The sequence below is a fragment of the Dermacentor variabilis genome, chromosome 4 (assembly GCF_050947875.1).
Source record: "Dermacentor variabilis isolate Ectoservices chromosome 4, ASM5094787v1, whole genome shotgun sequence".
NCBI classification, from domain to species: Eukaryota; Metazoa; Arthropoda; class Arachnida; order Ixodida; family Ixodidae; genus Dermacentor; species Dermacentor variabilis.
The window spans coordinates 207480483-207501086 of NC_134571.1; the positions used below are offsets into that span (position 1 = coordinate 207480483).

Below are 20604 nucleotides of genomic sequence, written 5' to 3' on the forward strand. Positions count from 1 at the left end.
GTTGGGTGTGAAAATTTTCACCACTTCGCGTACAGACGTCGTGTTATCCTTAAAACAGATCCCCGTCCGTTGGTGGCAATCTCGCAAAAAGCTATCGGTGAAATGCTGCCGAGACTACGTTTCCTGTTTTCTTTGTTGAAATGCGACTTCGAACTGCGATTCGCTCCGAGAAGGCAGCTGGTCCTCGCCGATATGCTTTCACGGGCCCCGGTTGGGGAACATACGAGGACGTCGGTGTGCATGCAGTAAGTGCTACGTCGTTAGCAGTGAGCGAACCGATGCAAGGTAGATTAGCAAGAGAGCCCAAAGAACGACTGCTGCTTGAAAAGCGCGACGGTACATCTGGAAAGGAACAAATCAGTTCAAGGAAAGGCCCTTCACAAATGAACTGTCGGTCATAAATGCGGTGCTGTTGAAAGGCAACAAACCAGTGATACCGGTGAGTTTGCAGCGCGAGGATAATGAGCAGGTTCCAACGTGCGAATAAACAAATGCGAGGCACAAGCACATCGTGTAGTGCTCTAGCCGGGTTTAAATTCAGACTTTGAGAGCGTCATTAGAAGATGCGCACTCCGCCAGAACATGCTTACAAGCAACCGTGCGAGCCTCTCGTAACACGCCCGGCGCCCGAGCAGGCGTGGTCCCGCGGGTCCAGTAAGTAGGAAAATCGTACTTGTGCGCATAGGACGCGCATTATAACTTTCCGGAACTTGAACTGCTGCGTGATACATAAGCTGTAACAACGATTGAAAGGTTGAGTGCAATCTTTACTAGGTATGGCATACCGCTAAAAGTATGCACCGACAATGGCCCATAATATACCACCGCCGGGAGTTTTCATTTCTGCAAAAGACTACGATTTAAAGCACACAACGTCGAGCGCCACCTTCAACCAGCCTAGTGGGCTGGATGAGAAAGGCGTGCAGATAGTTAAAGGAGCTCTTAAAGAAAACTGCGGAAGGAAAAAAATCAATTTTGGATGTGTCTCCTCAGCTACAGGTCTAGCCCGCTGGAAGACGGAAGGCCCCAAGGAGAGCTACTTCAAGGTCGCCAACTGAGGACCTCAATACTGGACTTCAACGAGGCTCCACGAACAACTATAGTGAAACATGGGCAGGCACAACCGAAGCGTCGGTGTCTCCCGCCTCTAACCAAAGGGCAAGTAGTTCGGGAGACACATGGGGAACAATGGCTTAAGTCCTCAACCCGATGCAGCCAAGCTCCTACTCGGTCACCACTGAAAATGGCAACGTTCTGCGGCGTAACCGCCAACACCTCTTGACAACCTCTGAACCATTGTACGACTTGGAACGCTCCTCAGATCAAGAGTGAAGCAGTAGTGAGGTCTTCAAACAACTTCAGTCAATAACGGACTGTCCAGCGTCGGAGACTGAAAGCCCAGGTCCCAGAAGGTCTACTCGAAACCGAGGACCACTGCAGATACTTTGTCACGAGGGCAACTTTGTTCAAGTGCCTTAAAGAACATTACAGAGATCCGGTTGTACGTCAAGCGATGTACACTTTCATGTCGCTTGTTTTTCTTTTTACGCCTCCTAAAGAAAGGAGGACCTATCGTGTTGCTAAAATAGGTGCTACACTTGTACACGTGCCGCGCACTGTCATCATCACGGCGTACACTCAGTGGCGCCAGATTGCTCCTACTGTTTCCCCTTTCCCTGAGTGTGTATGAAAAGCAGCGCTGACTAAACATCCGCGTTCTTTGGTTGGGCTGTACGTGGCGAACATGCGTCGTGGACGGTCCAAGTACGAAACAGCCAGGTGGAGAATTCGTAATACCAACATTACGCGGTATAAACTGTTTCAATGTGTTAATAGCTTACGCAAAAGGCAAGACCATACAACGTAACCATATCGCAGTGGAAGTAAAGGACAGCTGCCCGTTGCCAACTGCGACTGATTCGCCTTTACATTCATTGCGATAGCAATTGTATGGACAATACTCAGATGCATTCCCGCCATTCGCGTAGGCGTCGCCGTGATGTTTCATATAAAGTCCAAGTGCGATAACATCGTCGCGGCGCGCCGTATCTGTATGTCCGAGTGAAAGAGTGCGAGGGTGAGCCGACGATGGTGGCTGAATCTCGCGCGCGCAATGGGGGAAAACGGGGAGGTGGCGCGCCGTCTTCCTCGATAGCGTGCAAGCCTCCGGATGGGGGAAAGGGAGGCGGGTTATACTTCGGAAGCGGCTGCGTATGGCGCAACCGCGCGGGCCCTATCGTGAAAGCAATCTACGACGGGGACAGAGCGCACCGAGTGCTGATAGCTACGTGTGCGCTGTGTTAATTCTCGCCGCTTAGTTCAAGGTAAATATACCTGGTAGCGAAGCTTCCATAGGAGCCCATACTTTCAAAACATGACAGTTCATCGGCGGTTCATGGGGCTTAGCGCCATCTCTATGTGGTGGAAACATTTCCGGCGGAAGAAAAAAATAATGTGACGCCATATCCGTTAAAAGCAAAAGTTACGTCGTTTTGTTTTCGAAGGCCCGAAATTTGTTTTGTTGGCCTGCCTTTGGTGCTATATATTCAAATGCCCCGCCATTCGACTTGATGGGCGTTGGGAGCTTTCAGCGCAGAAAGCGATGCAGGAAAAGGCCAGCCGTAGGGTTGTCGAAATCGCACCCCTGCACATAACATACTTTCTTTGGAGGCCGACGAAAGCTTTAGGTGCAGAGTGGTGATCCTATCGTCGGATGCCAAGCCCGTCGGCCAGTGCGGTCGTACGAGAACAACCACATAAGTAACTGGCGGTCGTAACTCCCTACTTTTGACTGAACAGGTTAAGAAGCGATGAAGCTACATGCGTCCCCAAATTCAAACTTCGACAAGCAAAAAAAGCACAACCTGTGAGGGGGGCGTATTTCAACAGGTGAAGTTTACGAGCGCGCCTTTCTGCACGTTTCAAGAGCTGCATTGCATTGCGAGTGATAGTGCCGTCAACGCTCCCTGTAACGATGGGCTCTGAAAAGAAATGTATTTACTATTAATAATAAATTCAATAAACTTGTATTTTCTTAACTCGTCACGAATATATAAGATTGACCAGGAATTTTATTTTCGTTGAATGAATCTAACTGTGTCTCGCTTTAATTGAAGAAAAGAACACTTTTTTCTTTCCCAATGTTTGTTCCCTCCAAACATAGTCGCGCATCAATCGCTGCTCCCATAACCCCCCTTGCTGATGGCGGTGACCTGTTTGGATCGACCTTGCTTAGTTTCCGTTGAAGCGACAGGCAGCACGAAGGTCAATTCGCCCGCTGCGACTGCCGCGCTTCCTCACTCCAGCGTTTTGACAGCGAGTGTGCGCGGTCATCGAGTGAGATGTGTTCATGTTTGCCTGTGCGCGCGCGACGCCGTCTTTGTTACTTTAGTATGAGAATGTTTACAAGTTCATACGGCCGATAAGACTACTATCCTTACTTCGTATAGCTGTTTACTAATCTCAATTGCTATCGCAATCGATGCTTCGACTTTCGGGCGAAAGTGCGGCTGTTCTTGACATAGTCGGTACCTGCCATGATACCTAGGCACTCGAAAAGCAACAATCAAACTAAATTGTGATGCTGCCCGCATGTTCGAATTGCAGTCGCACCCACTGAACGAGGGCTCGTTGCGTCGCGAGGAGTCGAGCAGAGCTTCTGCGGCTCCGCGAACGTGAGCGCACTTTCAGCCAGGTATATCAGCGTGACAACAAACAGATCTCCATATCGGGGGGATAGGGGTTCTCTGTTTATCTCAATAAATTTCAGTTAGTTGGAATACCACCCGAGTTCATCTTTGAGTTCAACTTTTTTACATCCAGAATGGACACTACGACGAAACCACAATCCCGTTAAGGCAATCATGCTGAACTGTGCATAATACAGAAGAGTCACGTATCCACGTTCACACATAGCTGGATAGAATATATGCAAGTCAGAAGTAACCAGGAATAAGGGTGACGAAGTTAGAAGTGATTTCGAGACCTATACGAAGAAAAAGGGAGGGGACACGATGAAAAAAATGATGGATTTGATAAAAGGCGGTGGGGATATTGTACCGAAAAGGCATGTCGCTGTTTTGCGGAATGCCTCAACTGACTCATTTATTTATTATGTTATTAAAGCAACAGACTAAGCGGACGAAACAAAAGTTCTACATGCCATAAGTAGAACCGGTAGTTGGCGTTATATATAAGTGACATAAGGGGTGATGAAAGAAAAGAAAGACAGTCGATAGCGTCAGTAGATTAGATGGAATGATTATTAAATGAATTATCCGGGGGCAACTTGTATCGTCAGAAAGTTAACCCATATTAGGAAATAAAAAAGAAGACCGATCAAAATGGTTAAAGGGGTTCACGTTTCCGCTTCCACACAAAAGCCTTGTTTGATAAGCTGAAAGAAATTAAACATCTAGCAAACGTCAAAGACTTTCACAAAGCCACTTAGATCGGTGTTTTGATTTATTTTCTAATATAAATGGAGTGATCATATCAGAAAATTTGCAGTCGGCTGACACAGGACAATGATAGAGGCTGATGTAGCTAAATGATGAAGAAGAAGCAGATGGTGAAAATATATCGGCCTCTATTAAGTACAGTGCTTTCTTTATTGATTACAGAAAATACTGATGGACAATGAAAGACGTGTCGCTTGCATGGTAGCACCAATCGAGATGCGTGTACTTAGCATCAACGACGAGCACAGCATAAATTGACCTCCAACCACAGCAATCAACACGACCTGCCCTCACTGATGCATCTCTGTATGCCAACTGGACTCCGCCGAAGTGAGGCCACCCTGCTTTATCGCTTATGGCTAGGGGTGGCCTTCACGAAATCCTACTCGTTTCGCACCGGAATGGCCGACAACGCTCACTGCAATGCCTGTCTTTGCGAGGAGACGCTGGAACACATTCTGCGCGACTGTCCTGAATATAATGTTCAGAGACAGTCCATGGCGTCCTTTCTAGCGCACCTGGACAATAGACCATTGTCAGTTGCAACCATTTTCACATATCGCCGACAGAAGACATCGCAGCTGAAGGCGACGAAGGGACTACTTCGGTTTATGAAGGATACGGGCTTGGACAAGCGGCTGTGACAGTGATGTCGCGTACCGCGCAAGGGTGACGGACTGTAACTGACGACGTGTTTGCTGTGTTATGTTCTCTCTCTCTCTCTCCTCCCATCTTTCAACCCCCCCATCCCGCTCCCATGTGTAGGGTAGCAAACCGGTTAGGCTAAACTGGTTAACTTCCCTGCCTTCCTTCTCCACTTTTTCCTTCCTTCCTAGTGGGGAGAGAAAGCCACAAGGGTCAATCAATCGTCCTTTCCAGTAAGCGAACTTCGCGGCTCACGATGACGTGCGCTCCAGTCTGGAGAAATCGAATAAGTGGTGACTGCTGCCTGAGCAAGGAAGCTATTCCATCGCATCAACTGAGAAGGAAGTGGGCATATGGAAGTGCGAGGCCGAATTGATGGTGAACTCGAAGAGCTTCGACCGCACAAGTTATTTGACAGTCTGTGCTGAAATAAGAAAACTGATGGGAGTGTCGCTTGCAGCGCAGAAGTGGCAACAAGAGAACGTAAAATAAGAATCGGTGTGCATGCTGTACCGAATGGTGGTCAGTCCGCTTTATTCGGCGGAGATTTAAGGTTGTACTGCTGTGCTACCACAGAGGCGCAAAAGTGAGGCAGCAGGAGCCGTATCCAACGCGCAAATAAAATTAGCGCAATTCGTTCGGAGTATGCGACAGGTTATTAATAAAGGAGAAGACACACATTGACAATCTTACATAGAAAAGAAATATCCGCCTATGCCGCGTTTTACTACAGATGAGCTTGGAATACCTACGATGTATCGCTAACACGCCAACATCATTCCATGTCCCCTTCGAAGAATGCCTAGCGGTTCGTGGCTTCCACCATGTCAGTCCCCACGAGTGCGGCTCCAATTCATATTGTGCCTATTGCGATTGACGTGCTTTCTCGCTGTGAATAATATCGAAGCGCCGTCTACGCTCTTCCATTTGCCACGTCCGATTCATTTTTTTTTGCCTCCTCTGTGGGAACGTCAGTAAAGCATGCTGACGTAATCAGTGTCGTGCGGACTATCCGTCGTCGGGAGTCGGACCTCCAGATGCACGGCTCGGCCGCAACAACGTTCAGCAGCCGAGCCGGTTGACGTGATCGCCGGCCGCATTCCGACGGGAGCGACCGGCCGCGATTTCGCTGCAAGACCGCGAGACGGCGAAGGCTAAGCTGTCCACTCCGGTGGGCTCGGATCGCCTAGGAGAGAGCCTCGTAGTGGCCTCAACACTCGGGCGTACGGCTGCATGCACGTGGCAATCGACGGAACTTGATGAGAGCGCTGCTCCGGCATGTCGCTTATTGGGGGACAAACATGTCTGTTTTGTTGCATAAGCAGTGGCGGACAGCAGCCCCTGCGAATGCCCTAGTGCAAGGACGATATGCACTCGTTCAGGAAGAGGGCATGGCAATGCAGTTCTTGTAAAACATGGTTGCATAACAAAAAAACGGAAAAGTGTGTTTTGTTTCCCTACACAGTTCCGCTAAGACTGTAGCCACGTACATTTCAAACGATATGCCATTAAAACCTGGGAGAAGCGCCGCTAGAAGCGAATTATCCCCAAGCATTGCAGAAAAAAACAGAAAAAAGAAACAGAAGAGCACTTAGCTCACGTATTTACGATGCAAACAAACGAACACTTGCACATGTTGCTACCATTTGGTTATGCACATGCTAAATGCGTAGCCTTTTACTTGATATTGAACTCGCAAGTGAAACGAGGTACGTGAATGAATCCCACAACTACTCCCATCTCATGCTTGCTGCTTGGTACAAGATAGCCATCTTTAAAGATGTCGAAGGTCGGAACTTGGGAAAGGAAGTCGTGCACCCAAAAAGAAAGAGCACTTTCGGTGTGTTTTAATTCAATATAATGATTTCAGCAGATAGCGAAGCGTACGAGAGAATGAAACTAATGTTGAAGCAATTATGCGTGCGTGAACGTGATTCCGGTGTCCTGCCTGTTTAATGCGACTGCACAGCGCACCGGATTGAACGACGCCAGTCAACGCCGAGCGAGGACGCAGCACAACTGGCAATGATAAACCGACGCCGTACACTTGGCGCTGCACACGCACTTCGGGTGTAGGGTTTCCCGCTGTGCTTGGCCACACTGTCGTGCACAAGGAGAAAAGTGGTTCCCGTCGACTGAGTGTTTGCGCGCCGGACAGCGACTGCGCCTACGCGTACTCGGCGCGATGCAGGCAAGCCCCCGCAGCGTCTACCGGTCCTTTATAGCAGCGTCCTCAACGTTCGGGGGGACGAGAGCGGCGCTGGCCGCGAAGAGCGCGAGGACACCGCGGATATCGCGAGGGCGCGCGCTGTGCGGCTTACGGTGCAGCCTGGTGTCCGCCGCTGCTGCTGCTCCGGGGATGGTGGTGGGAGGCACCGCTGGGTCTGGGCGCGTCCCCGGCGTTGCCCAAGGTGCTGATGCGGATCATGGCTGCGCATGGCGGCCGCGGGCCGCCGCCGGCGACGGTCTGCGCTCACGCGGTGCCCGTGTCCCGTCCGCTGCCGCTACTCCAGCGCCGCCCACGACGCACGCACCTTTGGCACGGGGCCCGAGCGGAACGCGCTGCTCCTCGCCGCGTCCATCGGTGGGTGCGACTCGCGCGCGACCTGACGGGCGCCGCCTGCGCGCACTTGCGGGGAACCGCGCAGGCTAGCGCCGCGAGACGTCGCCTGCCTGTTACGGTTTTTTTTTTGTCTTCCTTTTTTCTTGCGAGCCTCGCGTTTGGCGCGCTCACTCAAACATTTCTTGTCGCTACTGCGTTAGACTGCAGCACGATCGTTTTCCAGGTTGCTCGCGGAACGCGTTGTTCTCGCTTATTGTCATGACGGCCCCGTTGAAGTTGAATGCCTGTTCATCCCGTCGGCACATAACGGACAATGCAAAAGAAAAGGAAGAAAGAAAATTGAAAAAGAAAAATGTTGTTGCACAGTACGCTTTACGCAACCGGGGCCGGATTCGAGACTTCTTGGCTCGTATGTTCTGTTCAGCGTTGGCTGGCCGGGATGGAGTGGGCACTCTTTCTTGGAGTCGCCGCCTTTTTTTGAGCACGATCGGTGACGCCGACGCCGAATTGTTTCAGTAGCATCGCTGAATGACTAATTTTGCCCAAACACTCTCTTGAGAAACACGCGCTCTTCTTTGGTGCAAGGGCAAGATTTAGGTGAGTCCTCATGACATCATAACAGCTCAGCAAGTGCCTGCCACTTGACGTTCTGCGCACCGGGCACAATAACTGGTTGCAACAGGCGGCCTTGACATGTCCAAGCTTAAATCAATAATGCAATTGAAGTGGCTTTGTTACGAATGTCCGAATCGGGCGTCAGAAGTAGCAGACTTTGGCCTCTCCTTACACAATTCACCAGTGTAGGGTAGCAAAGTGGATTTTCCGTTCTTGTTCTACAGCATTTGGCTGGACATGCTCCTTTGACGCCCTGCAGGGTACGAAATGGTCGAACAAACGGTGCCACTGAAGCCAAGGTTTCGATAAGGAGACTTGTCTGCGTCAGTACCAGTATTCACAACACTGCTCCTACGTAAGAACATTTCCTCGTTGGATCGCACTAGGGCAGCGGCCATACTTGAAGTGGGCGTGACAACGAGATGATCGTCGAGCCGGTCGACACTGCGCGGACAACACTTACCGAAGAGACGCTTCGTCAACGCAGGTTCAATTTTACCAGCAACTCAAGGTTCTCGGATCTACCATCAGGTGTCTTCTCCTATGTTGATTTGCATGCTTAGAATAGCATGACCTATAGAGAAATGGCGTACGTCAAATGATGTCGGACGCTAATGCTGTTGCCGCTTACACATAATTCAAAATCTGCTATTAAATGTGCGAGTTCCCCGAGCAGTGTTTCATCCAATGTCCCGTAGGATAACATGACCGCGTAATGCTTTGTTGGCGTTCACATAAGGTCAACTACGTCTCAGATTGTTATTGATCTGGTGATCCTTGCTCCTTTTAGGACGATGTTCACTTCGAAATGTTTCTCAGGAGGCACCGAAAACCCTGAGCTACGTAAGTAGTCAATGAAACAACTCCCTCATTTCATCTTATCGGTTAGACCCCAGTCATAAAGTCGGTGTTTTTCATCGTAGCGCTTCTTTCTTACATCTCATAACGATTGTAGACCAAGCAATTTTTTGCATCCTTATACAATGTTGCATAACAATTGTAAGAATATCTATTCTGCGTTGTATTTTACAAACTGATATGTGTTACAGAATGATTTTCTAGTGTTTGGTTTTCATATGTCATGTTGCATAAGCAGGGACTATCATTTATTTTCACGCGTTCTCTCTTAGTAAACAAACACATTTGTTCTATAGATTGAGCCCCCGTGAAAGTAACTACAAAAATAAAAAAGCTTGCAATATTTTTTTGCGCGTTATAGCATAAAGCTATTCAAAACTGTTTCTGTTGCATTAGTACTATCAGCCCTCCACGACTGGTCAAAAATTTTTTGAACCACCTTCATTTTGCCTTCCTGTCACGCGACTTCCCGAACATCGCGAGAACTCATCACGTCAAAGCGACGTGTACGCATTAAAGCTGAATTAATATACCGAGCCAAACTTTTCTTTTCTTTCGGAATAGCCCCGTTCCGAAAGGAATAGATGTCTGCCTACCAAACATTCAGGCGCTGGATACTCGAAGCTGCCGGGGACCACGCTTACGACACCGCTCTAACAACTAATATTCGCCGAGGATCCATTTTAGTGGCATTTATAACCTTCTGTTGCATGCCGCCACCACTTTCGACCAGCCACCACAACCTAAGTAAGGGGAAGTGGGCTAATCGCAGACGCCAGCCCCGCCCTGCTCGTCAAGTTATCTATTTTCACTGCGGTGGCTCGGCCCCACGGAAATCATCTCCACTGCTGCATGCCCCTCCCCTCTTGGAAACCATTTAGACAAGAAAAACCTCTCTATATAGGCAATGCTGTTCGTTTTGACACAAAAGTGACCCCCTATAAATGAGGAGAGCGTTCGATTGGTTGGTACAAGCAACGCCGCGGGCCACCGCCCGATGCTTGCGTCGGCGGCTATGTGAATTCGACGTCAGGAGACTGGAATAAAAAAAAAAGACATATTGGAATGATATTACGTTATAGGGCCCGTGGATTTATCCTATCTTGGGTGGGTAGCTCCTATGTTAGCAAAACTTTTGTACGCAGATTACATTCTTTTATATGCTAATTTCATGTTGAATTACTTGCATTTCTATTTCTTGCAATTACACATCATCAAATGCCTGTGGAGAAGCATTTTTTTTACTACCGGTAGATTGGTACGATTGCTCACGCCTGTTCAGTGCGACCGAAATTTAAATTTCACCCAAGGGCGCGTTTTTGTCTGCTAATCACCAAAAAAAATTCATGACACATTTCACTCTGTGAAGGTGGTTGACCAGTGAAGCTGTTTAGAACAGGACACGGAGGTGACACATAATTTTGAACAAAGGCACGAACTCATTTATTGTCTGGATCGGTGGGTCATTATTTCACTCGCAACTGCAATCACATTTTTTGATAATGTCAAATCGGTGCACGTACGCCGCTGCGTGGTCGCTTGGGCCGGATCGGTTGGGCCGGATCGGTGCGGCATCGCAAAGGATATGTTTGCGACACGGAGTGCGACACGGAGGCGGACCAACTCAGGGCTCTCCAGAGGGCCCGTGTGACGGCAGAGGGGCTCGGCCTCTCTGTACCGACGTGGGAGCGGCCCGCATCAGTCCCAGACTGATCTCTCAGGACCTAAATAAAGTTATTCATACCATACCACACGGAGTGCGTAAACCCCTCCCTTTTCGGTACCGACACATCCACATTGAAACCACGGGTATGAGCCATTCCTTGCGGGGGTATGAGCTATTCCTCAAGGAGGTATGAGTCATTGATCAAGCCAGTTTTCGACATGCTGTTCTGTATGTTGTACACATGATTAGAAAGAATTTAAGCACTGTTCGCTTCACTTTGCTAAGTGCTTGTAGCCTCTAGCTTACGGGGCTATGAGCGGTTGCATTTTTTGCTTGCTTACGGATGCATGAATGCTTATGGGGGCATGAGCCATTGATGATGACAGTTTTTGACATACCGTTCTGTATGTTGTATCCGTGATTAGATGGAATTCAAGCACTGTTCACTTAGCTGAATGTTTGTAGCCTCTGTCTTACGGCGCTATGAGCCATGGAATTTTTTGCATGCTTAGGGGGGTATGAGCGATTGAGGACGATAGTATTTGTTAATGGAGAACAAGAATGCATGCAACCATAGCCATGCACAGCTTCGCTGTAACAAGGCTGTGAGAATTTTCTCCAAGTACATGGTGCTTCGTAGGTCTAATTTTCGCAAGAGGTTTTGTGTATTTGTTAAATTAGTGAGCTGCCACGACTCGGGCCGCACGTGCCTTGTGCGATACACGAGGTGCTGGTTGAGCCGGTGCCTTCGACGAGGTGCTCACATGAACGGAACCGCGTCGTCACTCCAGGGAGCGCACGTCCCATGTATTCAAGCGCAGGCGTCATCAACGAGGCGTTGTCTCTTACTGTCAGCCTGATTTTACGAGTGTGTGGAATGGCGGCGTGTGCACTGCGCCGAATAAAAATAAGGAAAGACAAGGGAAAACACAGAGCGTGGGGAAGGACGAACAGGGCCGTCTGAAGATCACTCTGAACGTGCCGCAGCAATGATAGGCAAATTCGAAGGCAAATAGACGCTTTTGCCATCGCCGGCAGGGTGATTACGAGAACTCCTGACGGCAAGATGTCTCGCTTCATTTATTTTTCTGCTAAAGGCTGCCTGAAAGTAACGATTGCATTTGGCGACACTGACGACGCAGCGGGTCACAAACAAGGAGATGAAAACTCTCTGTGATGGAGGGGTGACAGGGGAGAGAGAGAGAGAGAGAGAGAGAGAGAGAGAGAGAGAGAGAGAGAGAGAGAGAGAGAGAGAGAGAAAGGCAGGAGCCCTCATCTCACAAATATTCCATTCTGCGCTGATATTTCCGGATTTCTCGAGCGATAATCTTTCTCGCGTACCTAGACTGTACCCAGGGAAAATGCGGGCGGGAAAAGCAGCGGCCGCCTGATTGATTGCCAAAATTGCGTGCGTAATGGCCGGGGGTCTCGTGTGCCGGAAAATGTATGCGCGTTCCAGGCTGCATTCCGCCGCTTCTCTGGCAGCCAACTCAAACAATGCTGCGAAGTTATGCGGCAAGAAGAAATTGCCTGCATAAAACATGTCATCTCGCGTCGTATTTCTTTCGCCGTTTGCACCGAAGACGCTAACAAAAAAAAAAAAAAAGAAGAAGGAGATAAAGGACGAAGCACGCCGTCGAGTGAATTCACAGCAGGCCGGTCGGAGTCACTTGTGTTATCGGACTTGCGATGCCACTCATAACATTTTAAAGATGACGCCGTGAGGCACGGTACGCGGAATAGTCGTACGCAGAATACGAATGGTCGCACAAATTGAATACGCCAAGGAAATGGGGGACATGGTAGTTCTAAGAACAGCAGCACCCACTAAGACATGTTACCTTCTTTGCAGAGCTAGTCATGCTTCGGCCGCTCGAAAGAGCATCATTTGGCCGATCTTGAAAGAGCATCACTTCGATACGAAACCAACAACATTGTCCGCGACCATTGCCTGCGATACCCTGAAATTCTTCCTTACGACACCTGCCGGTACCATATGGTCCGCTTAATTATTTTTGGCTTAAGAATGGAGGCCTCTCTCAGGGATGTCCAAGTACCCTTCTCTGCGTCGGTTCTCCAAGCTAAGCTTGCGAATTTCCCAATTTAATCGTACCACTAAACCACTCTGCCGTCGTCAGGTGCTCTTTATATACCGTGCTATCCATCCTGTGATAGTAATAGGCTCCCGTTTACCTGCTGCACGCGTTGCACGGCCTTGTCTCACTTCCTCTGGAGCTCACCTATAGAGCACCGGCACCTACACCCGGTTATCTTCTAATACAGAGTACCATCATTCTGTCTCCTGCGCCTTCAAATTCATCATCACCATCATCATCGCCGCCACCGCCACCACCACCACCACCACCACCACCACCATTTTCCAGGGTATTTACGTAAGCGGTCTGCACTCCTTGATTAAGCAATGCCTCTATGACTGCTGGTACCTCTACTGAATCAAATGCTTTTTCGTAAATTATGAAATCCATATAGAGAGGCTTATTGTACTCTGCGGATTTCTCAATAACCTGATTAATCACATGCATGTGATCCATTGTAGAGTGTGCCTTCCTGAATCCAGTCTGTTCCCTTGGTTGACTAAAGTCCAGTGTTGCCCTTATTCTATGGGAGATTATTTTGGTAAATATTTTGTATAATACTGCAAGTAAGCTAATGGGCCTATAATTTTTTCAGTTCTTTAACGTCTCCCTTTTTGTGGATTAGTATAATGTTTGCATTCTTCCAGTTTTCTGGGACCCTTGCAGTCGACAGACACTTCGTATAGAGAGCCGCCAGTTTTTCTAGCATTATGTCTCCTCCATCTGCTTAAATCGACCGTTACTCCACCTTCTCATACCGCTTTTCCCAGTTTCATGCCTTACAAGGCCCTTCTGACCTCATCTCTAGTTATAGGAGGAGTTTCTACATCCTGTTCATTATTGTTTCTTTCGAATGAAGTACTCCTGAGTCCTCTGGCTACTGTACAGGTCAGCATAGAATTCTTCTGCTGCTTTTATTACATCTTCGAGATTGCTGATATTACCCTGCTTACCTGTTAGTGCATACATCTTGGTTTGTCCTATGCCAAGTTTCCTTCTCACTGATTTCAGGCTGCGTCCATCTTTTAGAGCTTCCTCAGCCTATCTCACGTTATAATTTCAAATATCACTTATTTTCGCCTTGTTGATCAGTTTTGACAGTTCCGCGAAATCTATCTTATCTATTGAGTTGGACACTTTCATTCTTTGTCGTTTCTTTATTAGGTCCTTTGTTACTTGGGAGAGCTTGCCTACTGGTTGCCTTGGTGCCTTGCCTCCAACTTCCATTGCTTCCTCTGAAGCCAGCCTCGTTACGGTTTCATTAATTACCTCTATGTCATCATCAATCATTTCTATGTTCTATGGCTGCATATTTATTTGCAAGTACCAGCCTAAATTTGTCTGCTTTTACCCTTACTGCGTCTAGGTTGACCTTTCTTTTCTTGACCAATTTTCTCTTTCTCTGTTCAAATTGAGGTCAATCCTAGCCTTCATTAACCTATGATCATTGCTTCTACATCCTGCACTATGTTGGGATCAGCAGAAAGTATGAAATCAATTTCATTTCTTGTTTCACCATGAGATTTTCCAGGCCCACTTTCCGTTGCTAGGTTTCCTGAAAAAGGTGTTCACTGTTTGAATTTTATTCCTTTATACCAATTCTACCAGCATATCTCCTCTAGCATTTTCAGAATCGATGCCGTAGTTGCGAAATGCCTGTTCACCCGCCTGCTTTTGCCGTACTTTTGCATTGAAGTCACCCATTACTGCTGTATATCGAGTTTGCACTTTTCGCATGGCTAATTCAACATATTCATAAAACTGATCTACTTCCTCATCGTTGTGGCTGGATGTTGCAGCGTAGGCTTGTACTCCCTTTAATTTATGCATCTTATTAAGTTTGATTACGACTACTACTACCCTCTCATTAATGCTGTATAATTCGTCAATGTTGCCCGCTATGTCCTTATGGATTAGGAATCCTACCCCGTATTGCTTCTTATCAGGGATATCTCTATAGCTGAGGACATGGCCGTTATTTAGCAATCACCAGTTCTAATCTCACTAAGGTCGATAATATCCCAAACAATGTCTGATAATCACCCGTTCTTCTAACCACACTAAGGCCGATAATATCCCAAACAATGTCTGATAGTTCCTGAAAGAGTGCTGCTAGGCCAGCCTCACTCAAAAGAGTTCGGCTGTTAAAGGTTGACAGGTTCAGATTCAAATGGCGGCCTGTCCGGACCCAGAGGTCCTTAGCACCCTCTGCTGCGTTCCAGGTCTGACAGCCACCTTGATCAGGCGCTGCGCAGCTGCTGAGTTCTGAGGGCCGTGGGTTAATTGTAGATATCATCAGGGAGGTTGTGGCCGAATACTGCACCAGGGAGGCCAATTCGTGTTCTGGTGAGGGAGCTTAGTGGGCCTGCCTAATTTGGTTGTACCTGGATTAGTATAGCTCCACTCGCTCTCTGCATCTTTCGCCGGCGCCAGGCGGCACTCCTAGCCTGCAGATGTAGTGCACTGAAGAAAGTCAAATTCAGATACACCATCGTAAAAATACAAAGAAGAAAAAACCGGGGGGGGGGGGATTTGAACTTCTGACTACCGCAACCGAGCACTCGACACAGCTCAGGAAGGTAATCCCGCAGGCGGCTAGGCTACGTTGTCGCCGAAAAGTACGGCCTAGAGGGCCCTACATGCCTAAGAGATCCGCTGATTTGCCTGAGAGATCACTGCGTTATATTTTCTAGTCTTGTCACTATAAAGTATGTGCAAGGTATGTCTGTAGCGTACCTGCAAAGCCCTTTTCGTAAAGGTTTCGTGTTGCACGATATAGTGTCAATTCTCCGTTGTCCTAACCTCTTGTTTCCCGAGTCTCACGTATGCACGCGGTCTTGAACGCGCCTAGGTACACGATATATTTTCGCTGAATTCGAACAGCACTTAACACTTGTGTAAAAATGGCCCATTCGGCGGCGGGAGCGCTTACCCTCCGCGCCCCCGGGAGTGACCGTTTCGTGTGGTGGTTCGAAACCAAGGACCCAGGGACCAGTTATTGGCGAAGTTACCAAGAGTCACCGCTTAGCTCGACGGACAGTGCTGCCTCCCCACCCGGCACTCAGTCGGGAGGAGACCGTCATCCTAAGGCAGATACAGACCGGGTCACTCCTCGCCCCGGCAGTGCTACACGTGCTTCACCCAGAACTCTACACGAGTGGTGTGTGCAGTGTTTGTGCAGTGGGTCCGGCGGACCAATGGCACATCATGTGGGACTGTGCCAGGTTCCCGACCGAAGCTACCTACAGGACATACCCGCCCGAACTTCAGAGTGCAGCGCAGTCTACAGACGAGGACACTCAACTATGGGTCGTCCAGCAGGCGCAGAGTGCGCTCGACAAGCACTAGCCTCACGACCCACCACAAACGGGCCGAACTGGGGTGGTAAAGGGCAGGGCGTGACACCCGGTCGACGCTTGGCCAATGCCACGACGTATTACACCGTCGGTTGCCGGCATTTCAGTAAAGTTAGTTCTCTCCTATCCTAGACTTTATTTCGAAAAGAACAAAATTTTATCAAGCGCACGATATGGCTACATGAGAGCGAAAAGTACAGAACTAGTCTTACTGACCTTAGGCAGGAAAATTAGGCAGGATATATAGAATAGGCTTCTCACAATGGGGATATTTCTTGACCTGACAAAAGCATTCGACGTTATCAATCACAAGAAACTGCGGTCTAAATTAGAGGACGATGATATTCGTGGCCCTCCAAATAAGTTAACGGAAAGCTATCTGATGAATAGCAACAGTACGTCCGCGTCAGTGGACGAAGTTCTCATAAGAAACTCATTAATACTGATCTCCCACAAGGGTCAATGTTTAGTATACTTTCTTGTTCATTGTATTCATAAATGATGTCCCATCGTAAATACTAGACAAATGTGCCTTATACGCAGATGGCATAAATGTGTTCATAGCGACTGAGAATGAAAAATATTTCAACAAGACAAGCTATTCACAGTCTCAACCGGCTCTCTTACTGGTCACACATAAATAGATTGATTCCAAATCTTCCTAAAAACAATTTTACAATTTTTTCTGCTAAAACTACGTCGCTTAGTGAGGATGGCGAGTTTGTCTTTAATGAAATTGCTCTTAGGATTAGTGATCGACGAGCATGTGACGCGGCACATTCATGTACACGAGGTAACTAGGAAGATTTACAAAAGTATACCAATATTTTATAAGCTACGGTATCTATTTCCACAACAAACTCTTCCAATACATGAGCGTAGTTTTGTCGAATCGTATGTGTCATATTGTATTTCAGTTTATTGACTTACATATCCGACAACATTACAGCCAATTCAGGTAGCTCAAAATACAGTTCTACGAATAATCAGTTTTGCCCAACGTACTGAGTTTATATCATTTGGTTCTCCTCTGTTAAATATATTAACGTTGCATAATCACATTCGTTGCCGCATTGCAGTTCTTACGTACAAATTTCTAAAAAGAGAGTATACGAAGTCCGACAGTTTAATTTCATCAACACGCAACACAGTATCCAATACAATCCTCATTATTAACGTTGTTAACAGTTTCACGTACAAGCATAAATTATGCAACATTTTCCTTTACAAAGACTGCAGCTAGTCTTTGGAATACCGTTCTTAAAGACATAACTTCATCATAATCCATTTTTTAACTCACTGCGCCAGCACTTCCTGTGTATTTCTTAAATTCACAAGAAGTTAGTTCCTTTTTGTGTATTGTATACGGTTTTGGCTTTTTTTAATGTATACACCCATCTGTATGATCTTGTTACACGGGTATAAATAACATTATCTATCATAGGGAGTCCTGGAGTCCCAACTGTATAAATATGATGCGTGTATTCTATTTTGTTATGAATATAAACTGATTGATTGATTGATTGATTGATTGATTGATTGGCTGTCGCCTCTCGCTTCAACGCTAACGAAGCGGCGAGAACACACGGCTCACGGAGCTCTCAGCACTCGCCGTACTCGGCCACTTTCGCAGATCGCTTTCAAGATACGGGCCCGCGTGTCTCTCTTCAACGCTAAGTAAGCGGCGAGAACACAGCGCGCGAAGCTATCAGCAGTCGGCACCCTTTGTCGGCATCGCAGATCGATTTCAAGGCACGGCCCGTGCGGCGGTACCGCCGGCCAAGTACGTTTGGTCCCGGTTCATAACGGTTCGGCGCGGATGGGTACGGCGCTAAGGGGCGATAACGACTAATAATGATCGAAACGTCATCAGCGCAGCTGGTTCCGCCAGCTGCAGTATTTGCTTCCGTCACCAATGCTCCTTGTGGCGCCGTCCGCACGAGTTCGTGTCGCCGCAGCGCTTTCGTTTGTACTCGCCGGATCAAGTTTCATAACATTGATAATGACACCGGCCTGCGTGGAGATGGCGTGGAGATCAACAAGTGGCACAATGCTAACGCATACTTGGACGACTCCGAGAGGAGTTATTCCGGTTTTTTTATGTACCTTAATTTGTAGCGATTGCCCAGGAAAAGTTGGAACGCAGGCGAAAGCTTGCGTTCCAACACAGGCTTCACAGGCTTCCGAGAGCGAGGGTGACATGCCCTCTCCCCCTCAGGCAGCACCTGGCTCGCCAACGTGGCAGCAGAGTGCTCCGTCGAGGCGTGCACTTGACGTGGCGTCGCAGCCAATGGGAATTTAGGCGCCGTTTCGCTGCTACAGACGCCGGACTTCTCTCTCAATGGGCCATTTGATGATTTTCCATCAAAATCACGGGGGCCTTCAAGATTATAAGAAGAAAAAAAAAAGTACGTTGGCCAGGCGCCTGTCACACTGAGTGACAAGAAGTTAGTTTCTCTGAACTAATAATTATTGGAAAGGCGCTTGCATTCTCTGTGTATAAGTGCTTATGTGCGGAAAGAAAAAGAAAGCTAAGGAGAAGACTGCTGGAATGTTTGCAGAACAAGAAAAATTATATTATGGGGTTTTACATGCCAAAACCACCTTCTCATTATGAGGGACGCTGTAGTGGAGGACTCCGGAAATTTCGACCACCTGTGGTTCTTTAACGTGCACCCACATCTAAGTACACGGGTGTTTTCACCCCCATCGAAACGCGGCCACCATGGCCGGGATTCGATCCCGCGACCTCGTGCTCAGCAGCCCAACACCATAGCCACTGAGCAACCACGGCGGGTTGTCTTAGACTTGAGACATAGGAGGAGTGAGTGAGTACGTTGATACAACATACGTACAATCAACATGACCACGCGTTAAGGCAGGTCCTTCCCGAAAGGCTCCTGCGCAAATTCTTGCAAAGAAGCATACATAGGTAGGTTATTCCACATTTCACTGGTAAGTGGCAAGTAAGCAGACTTGAAGCTACCTTAGTGAGATGTAAAGAAAAGGTATTCGGAGCACCAGTCGCTCGTGTTTTGCGCACTGAAGAGTTTACAGATGTCACAGGTACACATCGGAGGAAAGACAAGCACAATTATGATCCTCTCACACGTGCGCCTATGAACACTGAGCACACTATTCTCCCTCTGTACGTTTGGTAGTCACAGCCACATGGAGCCTACAGATAACGAAGGCACAAAAATCGTGGCGGAAGTACGTTTCATTAAAATGCGCAAAATAATAGGAAAAAAAAAGAAGTGGGCGAGAAAACAACTAGACGCCCGTGGATGCGGCATTCTGCCGCGTTACGCGCGATGCCGTACCAGTCTGCTTTCCGTCCCTCCCTCCCTGCCTTTCGTATCTTATTTATCTCTCTCTCTCTGCTTCACTTTCCTCAGTATTTGTGTAGAGATACATATGGCTCTGGGAGTGTTAACCAGCGCCACTGACGGCCATGGCCGCGGATGTGAAACATCCTCTAAATCGCAGGCGCCGAATAAAACATGAATTCAGGAGGAGGCAAATGGCCAATAAGCCCTCGCACGCTACATGAAGGCATCGAGGCGGCTAGAGCGTAGAGCCGAGTCCCACTTGCTGAAAAAAAGATAAGACATTACTACAAAAAAATGAAGGCCGAACTTTGCCTGTTTAGATATTGCGCTGAAGCCTTAACATCAGTGTGACATCAGCAACTTCATTTTTTTTTCGCAATATCAGCAATGTTGCCACGAGGTCGCTGCGACATGGCGCGGAAACTTGAGGACTGCGTAGTCACCTGCATTTCATTTTTGCGTCTTTTTCTGCCTTGACAAACCTATTAACACAGTAGGCGTGGCCACTTTGTCGTTTCAAAAGGTTAGTTCACTAACAGAATATAAAGTTATGTTCCTCCTCTGTAGAGTCACTGTAGCGAACGCAAAAAACGTGGGAGTGCCATGTTCGCGGAACCCTCGCAAAAAAGTAAGTAAGGTTTCATAATGAAAGCTTCAAATATGTTCTGCTGTGGTTATGTTTATGCGTTCTCCTTCTCTCCTGTACACGCACCCTCTCTCTCCTCAGCACGTTGACCGCTGCAAGGTAATTGCACTTACGTCGGCCGAGGACGTCCTGCCTGACGAGTTCTTTCTAACCTCCATCTTTATACTGCGCTGGCCGCAAGCTAGAGTTATCAGCCTGCAAGCCCTCTTCTTTCTTAATCGTCATGAGAATTGTGATCTGCCTGTTTGGGTACGTCTAGACCTTTCTTTAGGCGCCACCTCGAGGGCCCACCTCGGCAGCGCCGCTCAGCAGCTTGCCTCCCACAGGGCGCAGGCACACACACGGGTTCGCGCTGCTTTCGGAGAGA

The 20604-nt window shown here is 48.0% G+C and overlaps 1 protein-coding gene across 4 annotated transcripts in view; it reads right to left on the reverse strand.

Annotated features, from left to right (window-relative positions):
- Nucleotides 1-20604, reverse strand: part of Sh (Potassium voltage-gated channel protein Shaker) — a 427856-nt gene that overhangs the window by 116679 nt on the left and 290573 nt on the right. For 2 of the 4 annotated variants that reach the window (XM_075690867.1, XM_075690866.1), the window contains exon 1: nucleotides 7427-7665. The exons of the other annotated variants lie outside the window; for them this stretch is intronic. In XM_075690867.1, the coding sequence (XP_075546982.1) occupies nucleotides 7427-7533 (107 nt within the window). In that variant the 5' untranslated portion in view covers nucleotides 7534-7665. Of the gene's footprint in view, nucleotides 1-7426; nucleotides 7666-20604 lie in introns of those variants that run through there. 4 annotated transcript variants of the gene reach the window in all.